This window comes from Antedon bifida, chromosome 8 (genome assembly GCF_963402885.1).
Source record: "Antedon bifida chromosome 8, ecAntBifi1.1, whole genome shotgun sequence".
In the NCBI taxonomy this organism is placed as follows: domain Eukaryota; kingdom Metazoa; phylum Echinodermata; class Crinoidea; order Comatulida; family Antedonidae; genus Antedon; species Antedon bifida.
In genome coordinates this window covers 23,949,392-23,970,380 of record NC_136233.1, presented here as the reverse complement: position 1 = coordinate 23,970,380, position 20,989 = coordinate 23,949,392, and the positions used below count along the sequence as shown (strand labels likewise).

The 20,989-nt window shown below is 33.9% G+C and overlaps 2 protein-coding genes across 2 annotated transcripts in view; one reads left to right on the top strand and one right to left on the bottom strand.

The window, feature by feature from the left end:
• LOC144849786 (prenylated Rab acceptor protein 1-like) overlaps positions 1–20,989 on the top strand; it is a 100,456-nt gene that overhangs the window by 41,708 nt on the left and 37,759 nt on the right. The gene's annotated exons all lie outside the window — the stretch shown is intronic.
• On the bottom strand, positions 1,126–20,876 carry LOC144849773 (multiple epidermal growth factor-like domains protein 8). The gene is made up of 41 exons (XM_078706811.1): positions 20,404–20,876; positions 19,489–19,652; positions 19,147–19,368; positions 18,857–19,031; positions 18,598–18,692; positions 18,178–18,421; positions 17,750–17,939; positions 17,396–17,538; positions 17,132–17,266; positions 16,523–16,727; positions 16,150–16,243; positions 15,781–15,961; positions 15,521–15,690; positions 15,228–15,422; positions 14,739–14,915; positions 14,289–14,531; positions 14,091–14,194; positions 13,797–13,925; positions 13,162–13,266; positions 12,736–12,957; positions 12,412–12,569; positions 11,941–12,154; positions 11,459–11,690; positions 11,064–11,184; positions 10,685–10,899; positions 10,349–10,590; positions 9,830–10,019; positions 9,022–9,205; positions 8,623–8,780; positions 7,873–8,011; positions 7,505–7,757; positions 6,555–6,687; positions 6,030–6,225; positions 5,669–5,892; positions 4,888–5,294; positions 4,385–4,601; positions 4,099–4,218; positions 3,709–3,936; positions 3,479–3,587; positions 2,503–3,341; positions 1,126–2,347 (listed from the first exon to the last, which is right to left on the bottom strand). Exons 1-41 carry the CDS (start codon positions 20,798–20,800, stop codon positions 2,087–2,089), a joined length of 8,430 nt encoding a protein of 2,809 aa, XP_078562937.1. The 5' UTR covers positions 20,801–20,876; the 3' UTR covers positions 1,126–2,086.

Below are 20,989 nucleotides of genomic sequence, written 5' to 3'. Positions count from 1 at the left end.
AAATACCGCTTCATTACATTGTGTGAAAAATTAACCATGGGATTCTTTTTGGTGAGATGGGTTTTGGCACAAACGATGAAGACTATTAGATATTACTGTGACACCACTGTGACATACATTCACAACGACGTGTGGATATGATGACGTCAGTTGGTGATATTTTTAGAACAATTTCAACCTTGATAGTGGATAGTAGGATAAACAGTCGCGTCGACCGGACGGAGGCATAAATTGAAATTATAAAAAGGACAAAGGCAAGTGTAATAAAGTAACCCTTGAACAATAATTGTCATAATTCGGGAACAAAGCATCCTCTTTTGTCATCAACAACCAAAACGATCATTCTTTTGCGGATTGCCTCTGATCTGATTATAACTATATTTAACATCAAATAAATAAGATGCCTTCTTTTATTTTGACCTTATTTATTTTTTGGGGATTTAAAAAAAAACATTTAGGACTATTTTAGCATTAAGATGTTATCTCTAACTGATAATAGAGCGTGCGCGGTTGGAACAAGTATGCGTATATGTGTCATTATCTGTCTAGTCTTGACATGCAAGAATTGTTTATAAAGATAATGAAGTATACGTGAACATAAATTGTATAGCAAATAAGTTGTGTTACCTGTTACAGGCCTATTATATGCTTTTACCGTGAAATGCCGTGAAAATTGTTTGTCCAGATTTTAGCGTTCGACTTAAAAAAATGTATTCATGAATGGAACTCCTTTTCTTGAGGTACACCTTTCTTTGTGAATATTTCATTCTTTAAGCTGTATTTTAACGTGCAAATATTGTGTATTTTTTTACTCGATGTTGTTTCTCCACATAAACAATATTTCCCCAGTATCATATAGGGGAATTCCCCGTAAGCCAGTCTCACGTGTATCATCATGTGATGTGGGTTAGTAAGTAATATGTATTGCTTTCCACAGACAGTACAATTTATGAAACAGCATAAAATATGAAGGAAAATAAATACATAGAATAATACAAAGACTTGAGAAAAAAAAAACATGGAAAGCAGGGGATAACCCTTTAAGCCCAAAGGCTTGTTTCCAAAGGGGTCCCTAAAGTTAGGCTTTTATGTGTATATGTCTCAATAAAGATTACAAAGTTATTATTAATAGATTCTCCATTTATTTCATTATTATCTTAATAAAACACCAAATAACAGCTTTCAGAAAAAAAAGTATACTTTCTCAATTAATTATGATTTATATTTATATCAAAATGATAAATAGTGATCATCGACAAATAATCATGATTAATAGTACGGGGCGCCGTTCGAGACATTACTAATTTTGTCTGCGCCCCGTATGGTAGATGTTGACAATGATTGCATGCTGGTTGGCATAGATATACAGTAAGGACACTGGAAGATCAACTATAATGGAACACATGCAATGTACTAAATAAGAAGATAATTCAACTTACAAAGTATTTTAAAATTGAGTTAAAAAAGATTAAACCAATTAATTCTAAATGTCACAATACTGTGTTGGTATGTACTTGTGTTATTCACACCACCATTTATTATTACTACTGTATTAAATAAGTCTCAATGATACTGCTACTATTTCTTTCAAAAACATGTTGCATTATTCAACTTCAAACAATATACATAAACTACACCGACATTTAAAATGTTGGCAACGTTCAACTTTAAAATTAATCAAATCTTTTAATATTATTTTCTTTTAATAAAAGCTTGGTAGAACATCTGCAAGTTTATATTTAAAATTCATTTTTAAAAACATTTCATTTTCTTTTTAAATATTTACACATTACAATATTTAATGATATTCTTCTCATAATAAGAAACACAGAATTATTTTCAATAATTATTTGCTTTTTTGAGAATAACCTGTTTGTCCAAAATTCTTTGAAAACCAAAAGTTGCATTGTATTTGACACTGCGTCTCACAAACACTTCTCGTAATGCTGTCCACACACTAATATCTCACCTTGACAATACGAACATAATATATCTCACTTCCATACAAAAATTCATTTTTACAACTTTTTCAGCACATAAGATAAATAAAGTATTCTTGTTACATTAAAGTATCACTGTCTAGTTTTTACAACCACTCTGGTGCTGGCTGACCTAGTCTAGTTGGCCTCATTCTTGAATAGTAGGTAGCCAACATTGGTTTTATTTCCTCTGCATTCTTTTGTCGACTATCCTGTATTTTAGGTGGCGGTGGTCTAAAACTAAACAAGGCAGATGCGAGGCAGCCTTTAGTGGGAGCAGTATCCCCTCCTGGTAAAGTCATTATTACAGTACAAACTGTAGCAAGATCATCAAAGGTTGGCTCTATGGTAATGAAAGAAGGAGGTTGCTGAAAAAAAAAAGAGTTATGAGTCATAATCTGAAGTCATACGTATTCAACAGCGAGCAACTCGCCAATTACTGGATGGATAAACAAGTCTCTCAAGGTTGATTCTGTGGTAATGATTGAATGCTCAAAAAAATAAAATTCTGCATAAAACTAACCTTATTTGGTTGGAGTGGAAGTTGATGTGTTTCTCCGCCACGAGATCGATGGTTTCTAGATTTACGCTGACGAATACGTTTTTGATCGATCATAACAAAAGCATAACCAAAAGGTCTACTTCGTCTGTTTTCCATCTCCAGAGTTTGTCGTTGAAATCTTCGTCGATTATCATGCCATAATTTGATCTTCCAAACCACAACACACAAAGACAATAGAATGAAGAATGATGAAAAGAATACAGAAAAGAATACAAACAGATCGATATGAGGCTTGGTTGTTTTTCCGAGTTTCAGCACTGCCTTAGTAGACAAATATGTTGAATCACCTTTAGATAGGAATACTATAAAATATCGAGGTTCAATTCTAGGTTGAAAATGTATCACAAGTCGATCTCTCACATTGTTAATTCTGACAAGAAACTTGGAGTATTTTATATAAACAAAGTTGTTGATTCCATCTGCTGTAACTTCATAATACCTATAAAATACTTCATTTTTATATGGAACTGTTTTATTACTGATGTCCCGTTTGACATCAACCAAAGATGTATTATAGTAAACTTTGGAATCATCGTTGGTGTTCAAATGTACAACTTTTGTTGAGCGACGTCTTTGGATTTCAAATCCATAGTTGTGCAGCTTGACACTGTCGTTGATGTGAATAACACGTCTTGATGCGTCAGTCAGTGTTTTAATTAGGAACTCATTGCTGGCTATAAACATGTCAAATTCGCCATGTGACACTTGGATATCAGTAAACAAATTCTGATCAGATTTACCGTCAATGTAGAAAAAAGAAGGCCTTCCTATAGGCAGCTCTGCTGATTCTGGACTGCAACCTGTAGTATCATAATAATAAACATCACAATATGTTTTATGTCAAACAAAAGCATATTTTTATCATAACCTTTATTATTTATTACTTCATAGTGCCACACGATAACAACATACATAAACAAATAAGTAAAATACTTACTACCTGCTGCTTGTTCAGAAGGACAGAATTTGTTATCAGGCGTTAATAGTTTATAACATGGCTGCCCTAGACTTGGAAACCCATGAAATCCAACCATACACTTTGCACACTTAAAAGAAATGTGAATTATTATTATTATAATTTGCCATATAAATTACCATGCTTAATATACAGTGATGTTTCGTATACAGTAAGAATATATTTTGTTGAGAGTGAACGATTAGACGCACCTGCTGATGTAGTTTAGTTTCTTCAGGATCTGTTGTTGTATTATTACGGCAAGCCTCACGATCAACTTCACCTGATTCTGGATCGCATGTATCACAGTTTCCATTACAAATACACTTTACACATTTATCCTCTTCACCTTTCACTTTATGCTTGAAATATCCCGCCTTACAGTTCTCACATTGTTTACCTTCTGAGTTGTTTTGACAATTTATGCAAACTGTTGTCGACTAATAAGAACATTTAAAACATTATAACTTTTCACAGGGAATATATACAATTAAATCTATTGTAAGCAAATAGGGTCCAGGAAAAGGTGGCCACCAATGGCGGTGTTGCAAGTCTGCAGTTTCAGTAGAGTTTATTGAATGTAAACTACATACTATGCTTACCTTATCATCATGAATACATTCATCAGAGTTGCCGTTACAATGTGAACTGCAACTTTTACAATCACCTCCATTTTTTGGGTTGCCAACATAATTAGGTATACAATATTGACATTGAGAACCCTTTAACAAAGACAAATTGGTATTAGTCAAATGATGATGTGCTTTACACATCTATTGAATAAAAACAACTAGCCTAATATACTAATACAATGTCACATCACAAACTAGTAATTTCCAAAACGAAACGAAATCTAATAAAAAAAAAGCAATTCAATATTTGACTAACCATTGTATGGTCCTGGCAATCTGTACATTTAGAAAGCTTATCAACTGTTAGACAATCACTATGTCCATTACAATCACATTCCGTGTTACAATCTTCACCTAGATATCCAAATGAACACCTGCATTCATTCTTCTCACAACCAGATGATGTACACTTAGTACAAACTCCTCCATTCTTGCACGGTGGATCACATTGAGGCACGCAACCATTATGAATTCTAAAATGTTGACAACAAAATAAAAATTAGTAAACAAAACACTGCCTCATGAACATACACACTTGAGGATACATTTCTATTTATTAAAAGCATTTGAAGCAATTGATTCTACGATTGAGACATAAAAACTAGGTCAGGTTAACCGATGTGTCAACATCAGTTTGGACCCAGAAACCATAAAACCCGAGGTGGGTGTCCCATTATCCCTGCATGCACACAATGGCATATTCTAGCGTCACAAATCAATAGTTCCCTATTGTGTTTTTCCTACAGGTGTCACACTTACTCTCCAGTACAGTTGTAGCCAGATTGGCATTCACACTCATAATGTTCAGGTGTGTCCTTACAATCCTCACATGAAAAACAAGCATGATGGCCGTTCAGACACTCATTTTCTGGTGGACATTTAAAGTAATGCCATTCCTCATCTAATGAACTTGTGTCCTTATTTGATTGTTGAGTTAAGCATCTGCCATTCTGTGAACCGTAAACAGCTCCTTTTAAGCACACCCCAACGCCATCGACACCTGGTTTAGAGCACCATCCACACCCAGACTCTTGTAAACAATGACGACAACGTGTCTTAACACTACAAGGGTCACTGGCCTCAGGTGGACAAGATGCAACATTGTCAATAAAATCACCACAAAGTCCATTAATGCAATGAAGATGGATATATGTTGGTGACATGCACTGTAAAAAAGGTATTTACATGTAACTAAAAATGCATACTTTTAATTTTAACATTGCGTATGTACTATAAGGTGAATATTATGTTAAAATAAGTCAGATATTGGATTTGCTGGCTTATTCTATGTTTGATTGTGTAAAGTAGGAAATGCAGTCAAATCTCCCAATACCAGACTTGGTGAAAACCAGAAACCCAAAACTAGACTTTTTGTGACATCCAAAAGGTTCCAAATTCACCATTACAAACACATTTATTAGGCCAGCCCAATAAGGGTGTGTGCTATGGGGAGAGTTGACAAGATGAATATGTATGTTGAAATAAGATATTGGATCCTGTGCTTTGATTGTGTACAACAGATTATGAACACATAGATTACCAGATTCAGGTTAGTGCTCCAAACACAAGACTCCCAACCACTATCAGAACCTGCTTTATGTAGACACTGTCGGCATGACTCGTTTTGTAGACATGGTTCAGGGCACGTTGATGTATATTGGCTTGGTTGCTTTTTAATATCATCCGGTGCATTTGTGAAAATTTTTTCATGATAACAATTCCATGCATATGAATGTAACGGATTCATATGATTTCTATTTTCACCTAATAAAAGTTAAATGATCACACTGTTTAGATAAGTAGAATTAACGAAGTAGAGAAAGAAAGACACTTTTTAGAATCTAGATCATTAAATTAAAACATGTAAACATCCTGAATTCTTAATAAAAGTGAGTATTTACTTAGCCTCAGTACATGGTTTGTCCATATACAATTAAGATCATGACACTGGCTACATGTTGAGGCAGCACATTTTGATTCAGGACAATCAACATCACGTAGAATAGCATGTTCTGTTCTACACATCATGGTATCATCACATTCCTCATCGATACTAATGCACTGCCCCTTTGGGCAATAAGTGCACCATTTGCATGTCTAGAAACAAACAAAATTCATTTATACTACTGTACATCAAACATCAGGAAAGACATGCACAATGTGCTACGTTTAATCATTGTCACAGGGTTAGCTTCACACTACTTAGAAGCACCATCTTTAAAGACATACACAATGTGCTACGTTTAATCATTGTCACAGGGTTAGCTTCACACTACTTAGAAGCACCATCTTTAAAGACATACACAATGTGCTACGTTTAATCATTGTCACAGGGTTAGCTTCACACTACTTAGAAACACCATCTTTAATAGTATTCTACTACTTTTATAAATCTGTCAGATAAGATAATAAATTGATAATACCACCTTGTTTGCACTGGGAAATGATGGGTATTTAGGAACACACTCTGAACATGATGTTGCTAAGCTACAGTTACGGTCCTGTAGTCGTTGTTGGTTGCATAGATCACGTCCAAATGAATCTCCTCCGGATTGGCAACTGAATAGAAAAGGAAAGGTTAGATTATAAGGTGAGAAAGTAGCATGAGCCAACCTACCATTTATCTACAAACTAAAAACTTAAGATCACTGGATAAATGGTCTTATACCTTTTGGGCTCACTAGCTGATTGGCTATTGTAAGAGTAAGAACTTAGGATCACATGATAAATGGTCTTATACCTTTTGGGCTCACTAACTGATTGGCTATTGTAAGAGTAAGAACTTAGGATCACATGATAAATGGTCTTATACCTTTTGGGCTCACTAGCTGATTGGCTATTGTAAGAGTAAGAACTTAAGATCACTAGATAAATGGTCTACCTTTTGGGCTCACTAGCTGATTGGCTATTGTAAGAGTAAGAACTTAGGATGACATGATAAATGATCTTATACCTTTTGGGCTCACTAGCTGATTGGCTATTGTAAGAGTAAGAACTTAGGATCACATGATAAATGGTCTACCTTTTGGGCTCACTAGCTGATTGGCTATTGTAAGAGTAAGAACTTAGGATCACAGGATAAATGGTCTTATACCTTTTGGGCTCACTAGCAGATTGGCTATTGTAAGAGTAAGAACTTAAGATCACTGGATAAATGGTCTACCTTTTGGGCTCACTAACTGATTGGCTATTGTAAGAGTAAGAACTTAGGATCACTAGATAAATGGTCTTATACCTTTTGAGCTCACTAGCAGATTGGCTATTGTAAGAGTAAGAACTTAGGATCACATGATAAATGGTCTACCTTTTGGGCTCACTAGCTGATTGACTATTGTAAGAGTAAGAACTTAGGATCACTAGATAAATGGTCTTATACCTTTTGGGCTCACTAGCTGATTGGCTATTGTAACAGTATATTTGATTCTTTGAATCATCACAAACAGAACACCCAGGTCGTTCATAACAGCCATCCCTTGTTGTCTCTAACGAGCAAAGATCGTTAGGAAGATCAAGTGCTACAATAGACCCATATGATATTCCTGTTTGTCCTCCATAAACATAAATACGATTTCCTATAGCAACAATTGCCTGATCTTTGCTGATAAATGGGGTCTCCCCTACTGAGTATTCTGAAAGATAATAGTAATAATCAAAACAAATATTTTAGAATTACATGGCCGTTAAGATATATAACTGAATTATAATCTCTTTATAAGCAAGAAAAACAATTTGAACCAAACAAACCTGTTAGGTTAACCCACTGGTTACACATATACCTATAGGCCAGTATGGAATATGTTAATTTTAATTTGTCATCGACACCACCTAAAACAATCATGTTATCCTGAATGCTAATGGCTGAATGGAACAGATGAGGTGAAAGCTGAAATACAAAAGATACATATACAATTATTACTTTATAAACTATAAAGGTTTGCTGTGTGTAGAACATGAGAACATTGTGTGTAAGAGAGAGATTAACATTCTAGACAATAAAGACAGCATAGCAACAAGCTAGCAGCCATACAAACAAGCAATATACATTATAGACAATAAAGACATCATAGCAACAAGCTAGCAGCCATACAAACAAGCAATATAGACAATAAAGACAGCATAGCAACAAGCTAGCAGCCATACAAACAAGCAATATAGACAATAAAGACAGCATAGCAACAAGCTAGCAGCCATACAAACAAGCAATATAGACAATAAAGACAGCATAGCAACAAGCTAGCAGCCATACAAACAAGCAATATAGACAATAAAGACAGCATAGCAACAAGCTAGCAGGTATACAAACAAGCAACAAATTATAGACAATAAAGACAGCATAGCAACAAGCTAGCAGCCATACAAACAAGCAATATACATTTTTATATTATTTTGTGTATGTAATTTGTGATATATATAAAGGTAGAGTGACGGTTAGCTTACATTCTGAAATATAAAACACATAAAAGAGGAAATATAACAATAACACTATTAACTTACAGAATCTTCATTTGGAAGGATACTCCAATGTTTTGATGGAATATTGAACACATACAGAAGATCTGATATTTCAGTTTGGTTAACTCGGAATATGTATCCACCAAAAACATAAAGGGCTTGAGTCTTCTCATCGTAAACTGTAGTATGGCCATATACACCTTAGAAATCAATAGGAATTCATTTATATCACAATATAAGATAAAGGGAAGTTGAATAAAGAATCAGGAGACTGTCTATAGATGGATTCCAGAACTGACTAAAGGCTTACTTCAGTTGGCTTACTTCAGTTGGCTTACTTATATAATAGGATGAGTAGAAATTTATTGCACAATATCATAGAATATGAAGAAACTAATTAAACCAAACACAAATGAAACATGTATCAAGTTCTTTTATTACCAGTAGGAGATATTCCTGTTGTAGGAACTTTCCTCCAGGAATGACTGCGTACTACACACTTCCAGGTATCATGATTAAGTCCATGTTCAGGGGAATACCCTCCTATCAAGATTAGATATCCAGGGGAAGATCCTCCTATTCTTGTAAGCGTATGACCTGCAACTGCTGGTGGTGCATTGTCAAACTATTAAGATAATAAGCAAATATATGTACTTGTTAATAAAACCAGAAAAGTACTACAAAAATATAAATAAATGACAACAAATGTACATTACTACATGGAAAATATTGATGATATAGGATTACATGAACAATTTACACTGTCTGGCTATTATACTTACATGCAGGTTGAGACTAAGAGAGAACAAAGGATAAGAAAGTGAGAGAGAGTACCTTAGGTAAAACACGATTTGTTAAAAGTTGATGGATTCTATGAAGTTTGGATGCAAGAAAGATAAGAAAGATTGGTACAACATAAGAAGCACTGCATACAGGAATGATGTAAGTACTACATGTATAAGAACCACATGTAAGCACTGCATACAGGAATGATGTAAGTACTACATGTATAAGAACAACATGTAAGCACTGCATACAGGAATGATGTAAGTACTACATGTATAAGAACCACATGTAAGCACTGCATACAGGAATGATGTAAGTACTACATGTATAAGAACCACATGTAAGCACTGCATACAGGAATGATGTGAGTACTACATAAAAGGACTACATTATACAGTATATAGCAACACCACTTTAAGAACCCAATGTAAGCATACATGAGCACATCATCATTGGTACTTACAGATTCTAAATTCCACAATTTAGTTTCAATATCAAAAATCCACATATCATCAAACACTTTACTGTAATCTTCACCTCCCAAAATCACCATCTTGTTGCCATAGTAACATGCAGCAGTATGTCCCCTCGGAGAAGGTTTTAAAGATGTCGAAGGTTGTTGTTTTTTCCATTCACGTGAGCTGGTATTGAAGCTGTAAATAACATACAATTGCCAGTGAGAAAAAGTAGGTTATCTATCTCAGTCCAGTCAAAGTCAAGTCAATTTATTTCTTTTTCAAAACAACAATTTTACTAAGAGGAAAAAACTGAAAGTAATAAATTGGAAGGTCTCCAATTTGTGGTGGGAAAGCCACATGTTAATCAAATTAATATTTAATTTAACATGCAGAACAAAACAACACAACAGGAAAGACAAACAAGCAATCTTGAAACGTTACAAAGAAAACGATGAGACATTTCACTTTGTGAATAAGAAATGTGCAAGGCTTTTTAATATTAGGTCAAGTGCAGTTAAAATTACCTCCAAATATCATTCATAAATCCATGTTGCATAGAGAAACCACCAAAAATGATGAGATTGCCGTCAGGTGTCTTCAGCATGACATGACTATTGCGTCCACAAGGGTAGTCTTGACCACAAATCTTGCCATTGGCCAACATGTCAGGGTCAAATATTGTAGTCCATACAACAGTTTTATTATCAATGCCTTGGTTACAAGATACTCCACCAAAACCAGCATCACAAACACACAAACCTAGAGCCTGAAATCAAACATATAGATTGAATGAAACACTCAGAAGTCCCATGCAGCAAAACATATTCATTTGGACTGAATTCACACTATAATTTGCTTACCTCGTTACAAACGCCATGCCTGCTACATTGATTTGGACAAATCTTCATTTCACACATATTTCCATGGAAACCCTCTTTACAAACACATTCCCCATTTACACATTTTCTGTTACCATAGCAGTTTTTAGGGCATGAATGTACTTGAAAGAGGGCTTTAAAACCATATGTCTCACTGTCTGTAGATGGTCTTGTTTTATAGAGTACTGTTAAGATACCTAAAATACAAGTACAATTACAATTAAGTCTTCGTCCATTCATTAATAAAATGTTCAGTTATTATTTTAGATAATTCTAAATAATGTCATTGTACACCTTTTAACAAAAGGATTTCAATTTGAATACATTGAATATAAATAAATACAAGATTAGTATTATTTACCTGAATAGGCAGTTACTGTTAAATGCTGTGGTAAACCTTGACCACAAAACTTTCCAAGTATTTTACCGTGAGTGCCACTCACGTTCAGTGCCATGCCGTCATACACCGTCACAAACTCAAGCTAAAACACATAAAATCATCATGTCATAATCTATGACTCAATTCAAGAATGAAATAACCAGACAATTTAAATTGTTTGTGTCACATTGAAGTAAAATAGATTAAAATTGGTATACATAGTCTAACCCAGTATAGTGACACGAGTGCAATTAACATTGTTATACATAGTCTAACCCAGTATAGTGACACGAGTGCAATTAACATTTTATTCACAAACAAATAAGACAGTAGTAAATAAAAACATATTATTGCTTGTGTATATTTAGACAACATACCCTGCAGTCAATGTTGATATCTTTCTGCATTGTAAATGAGATAGTAGGAACAGCCAATGGTTGGGTGACCTCTTGTTGTACACTCTCAAACACACTCAATACCATCAAACAATAGTTTACTTCTTCTGGCCATAACCTTGATTTATGGGGTTGATTTGAGGTAATACCACCGCTGCTGATATTAGTCAGAAGAATTCTTCCACTACATGGTATGTAACAGGACCCACCATTCCTACAATTAAAATAATTTATAAAAAAATTCATTAAAATACATACAACTAAACTTGAATTTGTTATCCAAAAACATTTATTTAAACTGAAATACTACTAGAAGATAAAGGATTTTAGCATAAAACATACAGTTATGGTTAAGCTATTCATTTATAGTTCTATTCTTCTCCTACTGCATGGCCCTCACTAATACATTGTAGAGTAAGTCTCCTACAACAACACAATACAATATATGTGTTAGCCTTTCATACCTTGAATCACCATAGAGACCATCTGAACAGTATTGACAGTTGGTTCCATTTGTTTGGTCTCTACAATAACATCGACCAGAGGAAGGGTTGCAAAACCCTTTAGCTGGGTCGCCATGACCGTTACAGGAGCATTCTTCACAAGTAAAGCCAGATGTACTGATCTTTTTATAGAAACCAGTTAAACAACTATCACATCTCATACCGGTTGTGTTGTCTGTTAAGAAAAGTGTAAGATTTCAACAACTACATGATAACAAAACTTACAAAATAGCAATAAAGAATTCAAAATTGTTTTTTTATATATTTGGCATATTTTTTCCAAAAAGCAAAACTGTAGATGAGATGCAGTAACTATAATGTAGTGCAGTTGATGGTTAAGAGTCCTGGGTTCAAATCATTTGAGAAGGATAGTGAATGTGTCTATGTACCTTTGGCAATATATCTAAATGTATAAGAGAAGAGTATACATACGTTGACACTGATCACATACGCCAACACCTTTCAAACAAGTACTGTGCATATTGCATAGACAATCTACATCACATCTGTTACCAGTCCAACCTATTTCACAACTACATTTATTCTCAAAAGGATTTGAACATCTTCCATGAACACAGACGTCTGTACATCTGGAAACAAATGAACAGCAATTAAATAAAACATTAAGCTCTGTCATTTTGTTGTCATATAGCGTTTGATGGTGTAGACAGATCTTCTCAATAAAAATAAACTTTTATATCTGTTTTTTTTTTTGACAAATCACACCATCTTTTTCATATCTCTCATTATACTCACGTTTTTTGACAAGTTACACCATTTCCTTCAAATCCCTCGTTGCAACGACAAGAAAAGCCAAGGTGCTCATCGATGCAAGTGGCGTTCCCAGAGCAGTTATTCTGATGTCGCTCACAGAGATGACATTTTTGATAATCCCAGATGGCTGGAGATGTTGCATTAGTTGCACTGATGTATGTGCACTCAGATTGTAATGGTCCGTTAAAGTCACCTTCCATACATCTTAAATATAATAGCAACATTCTTATTACATTAGTGACACTGATGTATGTGCACTCGGATTGTAATGGTCCGTTAAAGTCACCTTCCATACATTAATTAATATATTATATATATTAATACATCATGCACATAGTCAACAATAATTTTAATTTTGTTAAATCTAGACGATGTAATTAAATTATTAATAGAGTGAGAGAAACGTACTTGCCAACCAAGTAGTTAGTAGGATCAGTACACCAGCCACACTGAAATGCAGAAATACAATCAACACAACTTGTATATTTTGAGCAATCAACACACTTAGATTCCCTAGAAAAAAAGAACAAATATTAAATTATTAAGAATCTTAAGACTGATCTTAACCAATGTTAAGACTAATCTTAATGTTAAGACTCATCTTAATGTTAAGACTGATCTTAATGTTAAGACTACTGATCTTAATGTTAAGACTACTGATCTTAATGTTAAGACTACTGATCTTAATGTTAAGACTACTGATCTTAATGTTAAGACTACTGATCTTAATGTTAAGACTACTGATCTTAATGTTAAGACTACTGATCTTGATGTTAAGACTACTGATCTTAATGTTAAGACTACTGATCTTAATGTTAAGACTGATCTTAATGTTAAGACTGATCTTAATGTTAAGACTGATCTTAATGTTAAGACTGATCTTAATGTTAAGACTGATCTTAATGTTAAGACTGATATTAATGTTAAGACTGATCTTAATGTTAAGACTGATCTTAATAAACATTTCAAATAGTTGTGTTTCACATAATTATCTATAATTACAGTAACATTTTTAAAGATAAAAAATGTTAATTTGGACTTACTCGTCATACCAATGTGAACATTGACCAAATGGAAATAACAATGTATATGTGCCATACACAAAACAATGATTAGTCTCTTCACACCAGCCACAGGTTGGATTACTAGTACAGCTAAGACAAGAAGTTGCCCTGTAATGTAAAATTAAGAACTATCATTAGTCTCTTAACACCAGCCACAAGCTGAATTATCAATAGCATATTTGGTATAGCACAAACTTATTCTTTAATTGTATTTCTAAATAACGTTACCTTTTACAATGATAACCGGTAAAATAAATTTCAAGATTTACTTACATCAAGCAAGGGTCACTGCATTGGTCAGGTGAACTGATTGAAATTTCATAACCTCCTTTCCTATGGCATATCAATTTATCAGGATTCCACACACACAAACCATCCTAAAAAATATAGATCCCAAATTAATTTGTACAGCAAAACTGTGATACTTACTGTAAAATGATATTGACTGACTTTTTACAAGATATTAGTTACCTGAGTGCATGACTGACAACTAATATGGTAGTCACAATTGACACACATCATAAAATCCAAAACCAAGTGATGACTTGGATTCACACCACAACGTGTTGAGGATACAATCGGTCCGTTACGAAATTCACAGGTAAAACTTGTAGGACACCAGCCACATGAAGCATCAGTTAGACATGCTTTACAATTGGTGTATTGAGAACAATCAGAACTGTAGAATGGTTGTAGGTACTCTTCAGTTAATTCCTACAAAACATTAATATTAAATATCAAAATTATTAGTTTTTAATTAAATAATATGGAGTATTGTTAGATGCAGACAGTGTGTACAGTGTATGGTACTGTTAAATGTAAATGTTACATACAGATGTAGTATACATGTAGTAGTAGATTAGGCTATACAGTTTAGTATAATGTACTGTAGTAGATTACTACTGTAATTTAAGTACTCACTTGAGGGTTAGGGTTGTTTTCAAGATTACCATTCCATTTAAGGTCCAAGTAATAAAACCTAGCAGAGCTAATATCTTGTAGGTTCATGTAATACTTGACACCACGTGAAACGTTAAGGAAGATATCAGAGTTATCTACAGTTACTGCCTCACCATCAGCTGGTTGGATTTTGAGAAACTACAAATAAAAAATAATTATTAACAAAGAATACTTACTAAAAGCAGCATAGTACTGATTACCTCCAAAAGCAAGCAAGAAAGGGCAAACCACTGAAGAACTGAGTGATAAAAAGCCACTGTAATTTGCTCAATGTATACAAGCTATATATATATATAAACTACTGCTTAGCCTAACTTGCTAGCAACCTGAGTGATAAAAAGCCACTGTAATTTGCTCAATGTATACAAGCTATATATATATATAAACTACTGCTTAGCCTAACTTGCTAGCAACCTTTATTTGGCGTCTTAGGGAATCAGGAGACCTTACCTTATTTTGTGCTGGGGTATTGCTAATAATAATACTTGTATTATCCTCTTCATGGCTCCCTATCCAGACACGTAGACGACTTCCATGCGGTGGTTCTGCTTCGTTTGGATATATAAACCCTTTCATGACTGTCATATGTTCATATTTATTATTGCCAAATGTAAAATGATAAGCCGAGTTCCTTATGATTTCAACCTGAATAAAATTGCATTTTTCAAATTATTATTTTTATCAATTAATAAGATAAGTATAAAATAAGTAGTTGGTGCAGCATTGTATACATGTGTGATTACCTCATCTGGATGTGCCCTATTGATTGGTGTTGTATATTTTATCAATGTCAAGCCTGGTGGAAAGTCATCAGTCCTGCACTGTTCAAATCTTTTTAAAAACACTCCATTTCTCCCCCACCATCCAGTAATAGATGTAGAGTTGGTCAGATCTTGACAGAATCCAGACACTTCTGTTATGAAAAGTAACGTAACATCATTATCAAAAAAATCTACATGTATTGATTGAGTATCAAAGTTTGAAAAAGTAAACAAAATGTTACCATTAATTCTTGTGCACATTGCTTCCTGGACACACCAACCACACTTCTCATTCAATCTAACACCAACAGGAGCATATGTTATAGGTCCAGTTCCTTGACCCCAAATGGTACACGATTCACATGTTGTTAATACATCACATATACCAGGACAATCACTCAGTAGAAATTTACCAGCACACATCTTAGAGGGAATAATAAAAAACACCAGCTTACTACCATGAAGAAACTTGATTATTAAAAGAATATATTTATGGGTGTATTGATAAAAATTAATATGTATTATTGGTAATAACAATATTTATAATTCAAATGTTTGTTTTGTTGTACAGGAATTGGCTAAATATAACTGAATGAATGATGTCAACTTACATTTTGTTGACTATGTGGTAAACATGCTGGTTTGTTGTCAGCAACAGTATGCAAACACCATCCACAATCAGGGTCTAGCTCACACGATGTCATGCTGTACACAAATTGAAAAAAAAAGAAAATAAACAATCAATGATACACTAAAAACAAAAGAAAATAATGACTCATTTCAATAATTTTCATCTGCAGGTGATTTAAGCTAAGTGATGAATCAAGAATATTAGATGAAACTAAGTTTGGTTGATGAATCATTAATGTTCTTAGGAAGTGAATTTAGATCCAGTAAATCTGATAATGAATAGAACACTAGTTGTTATCAGCGATTCTTGCTATATATATTCTTGCATTATCACTACATGTCATTCACACATACCTTGTGTGCATGTGGCAAAATGTATTGCATTCAGCAGGATGGTGACTAGCAGAATTTGTAGCTACTGAACCAGCAACTTTAACAGCTATTAAATCATTTAGTGCCGTTCCACTAAAACCTCCAGCAATGAGTAAAATATTGTCATTTCTAACAGCTGCAATGTGACCAAAACGACCTCTTGGGTGATGAATTGTTTCGTTTGTGGCTGCAAGTAAAGCACAATGGTTTGTATGATTATTGAAATGTTGAAAGCATGAGCAATTAAATGTGCAGGATTTATTTATTTCAATAATATTTGAAGGTGTTCCATCCAGCCAAAGCTGATCATTAGGGACTCTCACAAGAATACAATAAACATGCAACAATAACAATTAAATGAATGATTAAATCATCATCATTAAATCATCATCATTAAATCATCATCATTCTAAACACAAAGAGCAGTAATAATAATGATTAAATCATCATTCTAAACACAAAGAGCAGTAATAATAATGATTAAATCATCATCATTCTAAACACAAAGAGCAGTAATAATAATGATTAAATCATCATCATTCTAAACACAAAGAGCAGTAATAAGAATATATAATAGGATGATGTAAGAACCTTTTCTGAAGTCTTGGCTTATTTCTTCATCTGTAAGCCAGCGATGACAACCTAAATGGTAGAATGACACTTGGTCTTCATAACATTTCTCAACAACATTCTTTTTTTTCCCACGAAATACATGAACATTTCCTCCTGTGAATAAAGACATGATAAACAACATGATTTGAATGGAATGCAACATTTTTCACTAAATTGCAGGTTTGTATTTCAAATCTATAATATTTATCACAATGCAGTCACTAAAGAGATTGATTAACCTACCATATACTACCATGTAGTTTCCCATGACTACAGCTGTATGAAATGCACGCATAAGAGGAGCTCGTTTTATGCGGTTTTCCCATTCCATCCAATACAGTTTGTCAATATGAAAGGCATACGTTTCATTGGTCCTAGCTGTTACTCTATAAAACAAACCAAAAACACATAAACATAGTTGTCAATTTGTAAACCAAATTTATTTAATTTATAGGGCCTAACAATTATACTATGCTTTCTACATTAGGTTTTATTACCAGACTTTGTGGGACAACTCGTTATTCAAATTCTGGTATACTAAAGATACTGTATGGCACAGGATTAGAAGTACTTAATATTAAGTGTAATAAATCTTACTTGAGCCATTTTGGTCGAAATCCACCAAATATGATAAGAGACTTGGAGTCATAATGATATACACTGCTATGGCCCGAGACACGTACATCATACTCTAGTCCGCCGAGCGGCTTAACAAGACTCCACCCATTTCTAAGAACTAGGTCATATTTGAACAGACTTCCAAGGAAGTCTTCATCTTTTGAATGACCTGATAGAAATATATTTCATTAATAATAGAAATCATAGATTTTAATCTGCTGTAAAATTATCATACACATAATGTATTGATTACAATAGTGAGATTTATTTTTTTTTGTTATTGTATCACCATTTACAGTATAACTTAATTTATTAGGCACACAAATATTCACAACATTCACTAGGATTATTATATCAATACAATGAATGAAGAATGCTGGCAGAATGCAAAAAAATAAAAATGTTACCTCCAAATATGTATAGACCTGAATATTCCACAATGGAAGCAGAGTGATCAGCCCTAGCAACAGGTACAGAATGATCAGCCCTAGCAACAGGTACAGAATGTGCACCAGGATGTAATAACTGCCATTCAAACGATGTTATTTTAAAAGACCACAACTCATTGGAGTAAGAGCCATTACTTAGCATACCACCAAAAACTATTAGCTCATCTTGATATAAGACTACTGTGTGAGAACGTCTACCAACCTGTGAATACATTTATCAGAGTCAGAATATAATCAGTAACAATTTACAAAAGAAAACAATCGGTGAAAACAGAACAGATATCTGTCTGCTGATTGATAATGCCAAAGTTGGTACTTTGTTGGATCAGATTTTAAGATTGGTATTAAGCAGAGTGAATTGTAAGAATGTCAACTTACTGGTTTAACATCAGTGCTTGGCTGGATATCTTGCCATGTGTTTGATGTAAAATTAAACATTATTATATCATCTAGCACTCTATTCATATCAAAACCTATAACATAAAAACATTTTAAAGAAAAATTTCAGAAAATTTAAAAGTACAAATTTATTATATTATAAACTTTTGCATATTAAACATTGTAAATTGTGAACATTAAAAGTTAGCTTCAGAAGTTATCCTAATAATTACATGCATTTAGTTAGAAATAAACTTACCACCAAATATCCACATGGCATTTGTTTTAGGATGAAATGCTCCACCATGTGCAGTTCTAGGAACTGGTAATCCGGTAGAGATTGTAACATTTGAGGCCCAGTCACTATTGTCTGTGGTTGATAGGCTACAATCATGCCCTATATAACCATCATAACATTCACAATAACTAGAACCCTGATAAATAACAAACAGAAAACATTTAAACATGATCACCAAATGGCATTCATTTCTAAAAATATTTTCATAAGAGAGATTTTTAAGAAAAGATGAGAATAAAGAAAGAACTTACATTGGTATTGCGTTGACAGATACCATGTCCTTGGGAGGCACCACAATCTTTAGGACATGTTTTAATCTCACAGGCTTCTCCTGTATATGCATTGTTACAGATGCATTTATGGTCTTGGCATACACCATTACCAGAACAATTATACAAGCAATCTTCTACAATATAAGATGCATGTAATCCCTTCAATACATAATTTGTATCACTATATAAATATATCAGCATCTGAAATGAAAAGAAAATGAAATTTAATCCCAGAACAGACTCCGTCATTTGATAACCTGCCATTCTTTATAATAAATTGCAAATAAAATAATCCTTTATAAAGATAACGTGAATACTTACCATTCCTGATCTAGCAATAACTGGCAATGGTAAAGTGTCGCCACTTAAACTGGCAAGTAGTGGGCTATTGTATGAAGCACCATCATAAACAAACACAAAATCATACGAACACTCTGTTTCAAATTGGTTAAAGTGCAGAACAATATACGACCTGGGATCAGCAGCTACAAAATAATATATGTTTTGAAACATTGTAACTATTAGACCCTTATTAATATATTAGTTTCCAGATAAACCTTTTTAACCTAATATTAATAAACTTTAAAATCAAAGGGGTTACTCACACCAGGGGGTTTGTTTAAAATGGTATCATTAATCAGTGATTGCAATATAGTGTGACAGATACATACATGCCAACATCTGAAGTTTAAAAAACGGGAGATGGTGTTTTTAAAGTTAACTGCGCCCTCTATCTATTATCGAGAAGTAAGGGGTGCAGTGTGCGACGTCACAAGTGGTATCGCCAGGTGGCTATGTGACGGGAATCCCTTTCCGTTAAAAAAAAAATCTGAAAATTATGACTGTATAATGGTTTAAATATCGTAAATTTGCTTGTGTTAAGCTTTTTGTTAAATTTTAGTTATCTTTGTATCCGGGAGAAAATGTGAAAAAACGGGAGCACAATATAAGTCCGGCAGACGAGTCTAAAATACGGGAGTCTCTGGGCCAAAACAGGAGTGTTGGCATGTATGCAGATATTTAAAACCCAAACAAAACTGTAACCACACAGGGCGATATTATCGATATTGTGAACGCATATTTTTAACTGCAAATATGACAACAATTATATATAGGCCTAGGCCTAGTTTGTTAAGAACGTACCTGTAAACAATGTTTCTTTACTTACCGCAAAATATACATAATCACTAAGCTATTTAGGCTAGAGTATATATAATTGTTTGATTTGATGCTCACCTTTGATTAACCATTCACAGTGATCAATTTGTTTGTAGAGCTGGTCAAGCCCATCTGTAATGATTCCAGACGTTTCATTATTGAATACAACCCGTCCTCGATCCCTACATTTACCAGCATTTCCATTTACAATAGAAAAACTCATAACTAATAAGATAAAAATATATATAAGTCTTAGGCCCATTCTGCTACTCCCAACTGAGTTGCAACAACGCACAGATAAGCCCTTGAAAGTTGCCACACCAAGACCATCAAGTCTGGGCCTAGCAGCCTCCACCGCCGTGGAGGGTAACCTCCAACTCTTCCACATTTGTATAGAAATATTACAATTTAGGCAACATTTTGATTGTTTGTGTTCGCAGTCAATTTCCTCAGTATTCCTACTATCAAGCTCCATCACTTCTAGGCATGTTTATTTCTAAAAATATAGGTAAAAAGCACAACAATAAATCAGAAAAAAAAATCAGCCCAACATGCCCATGATGACGTCATACAAATGGCTTCGTCAAAATAAACAAACCCAGCTGATTGGTCGATGTTGTCAATTTCTGCTGGGGTGGGCATATAGTGGATTAACTTTGTCCCC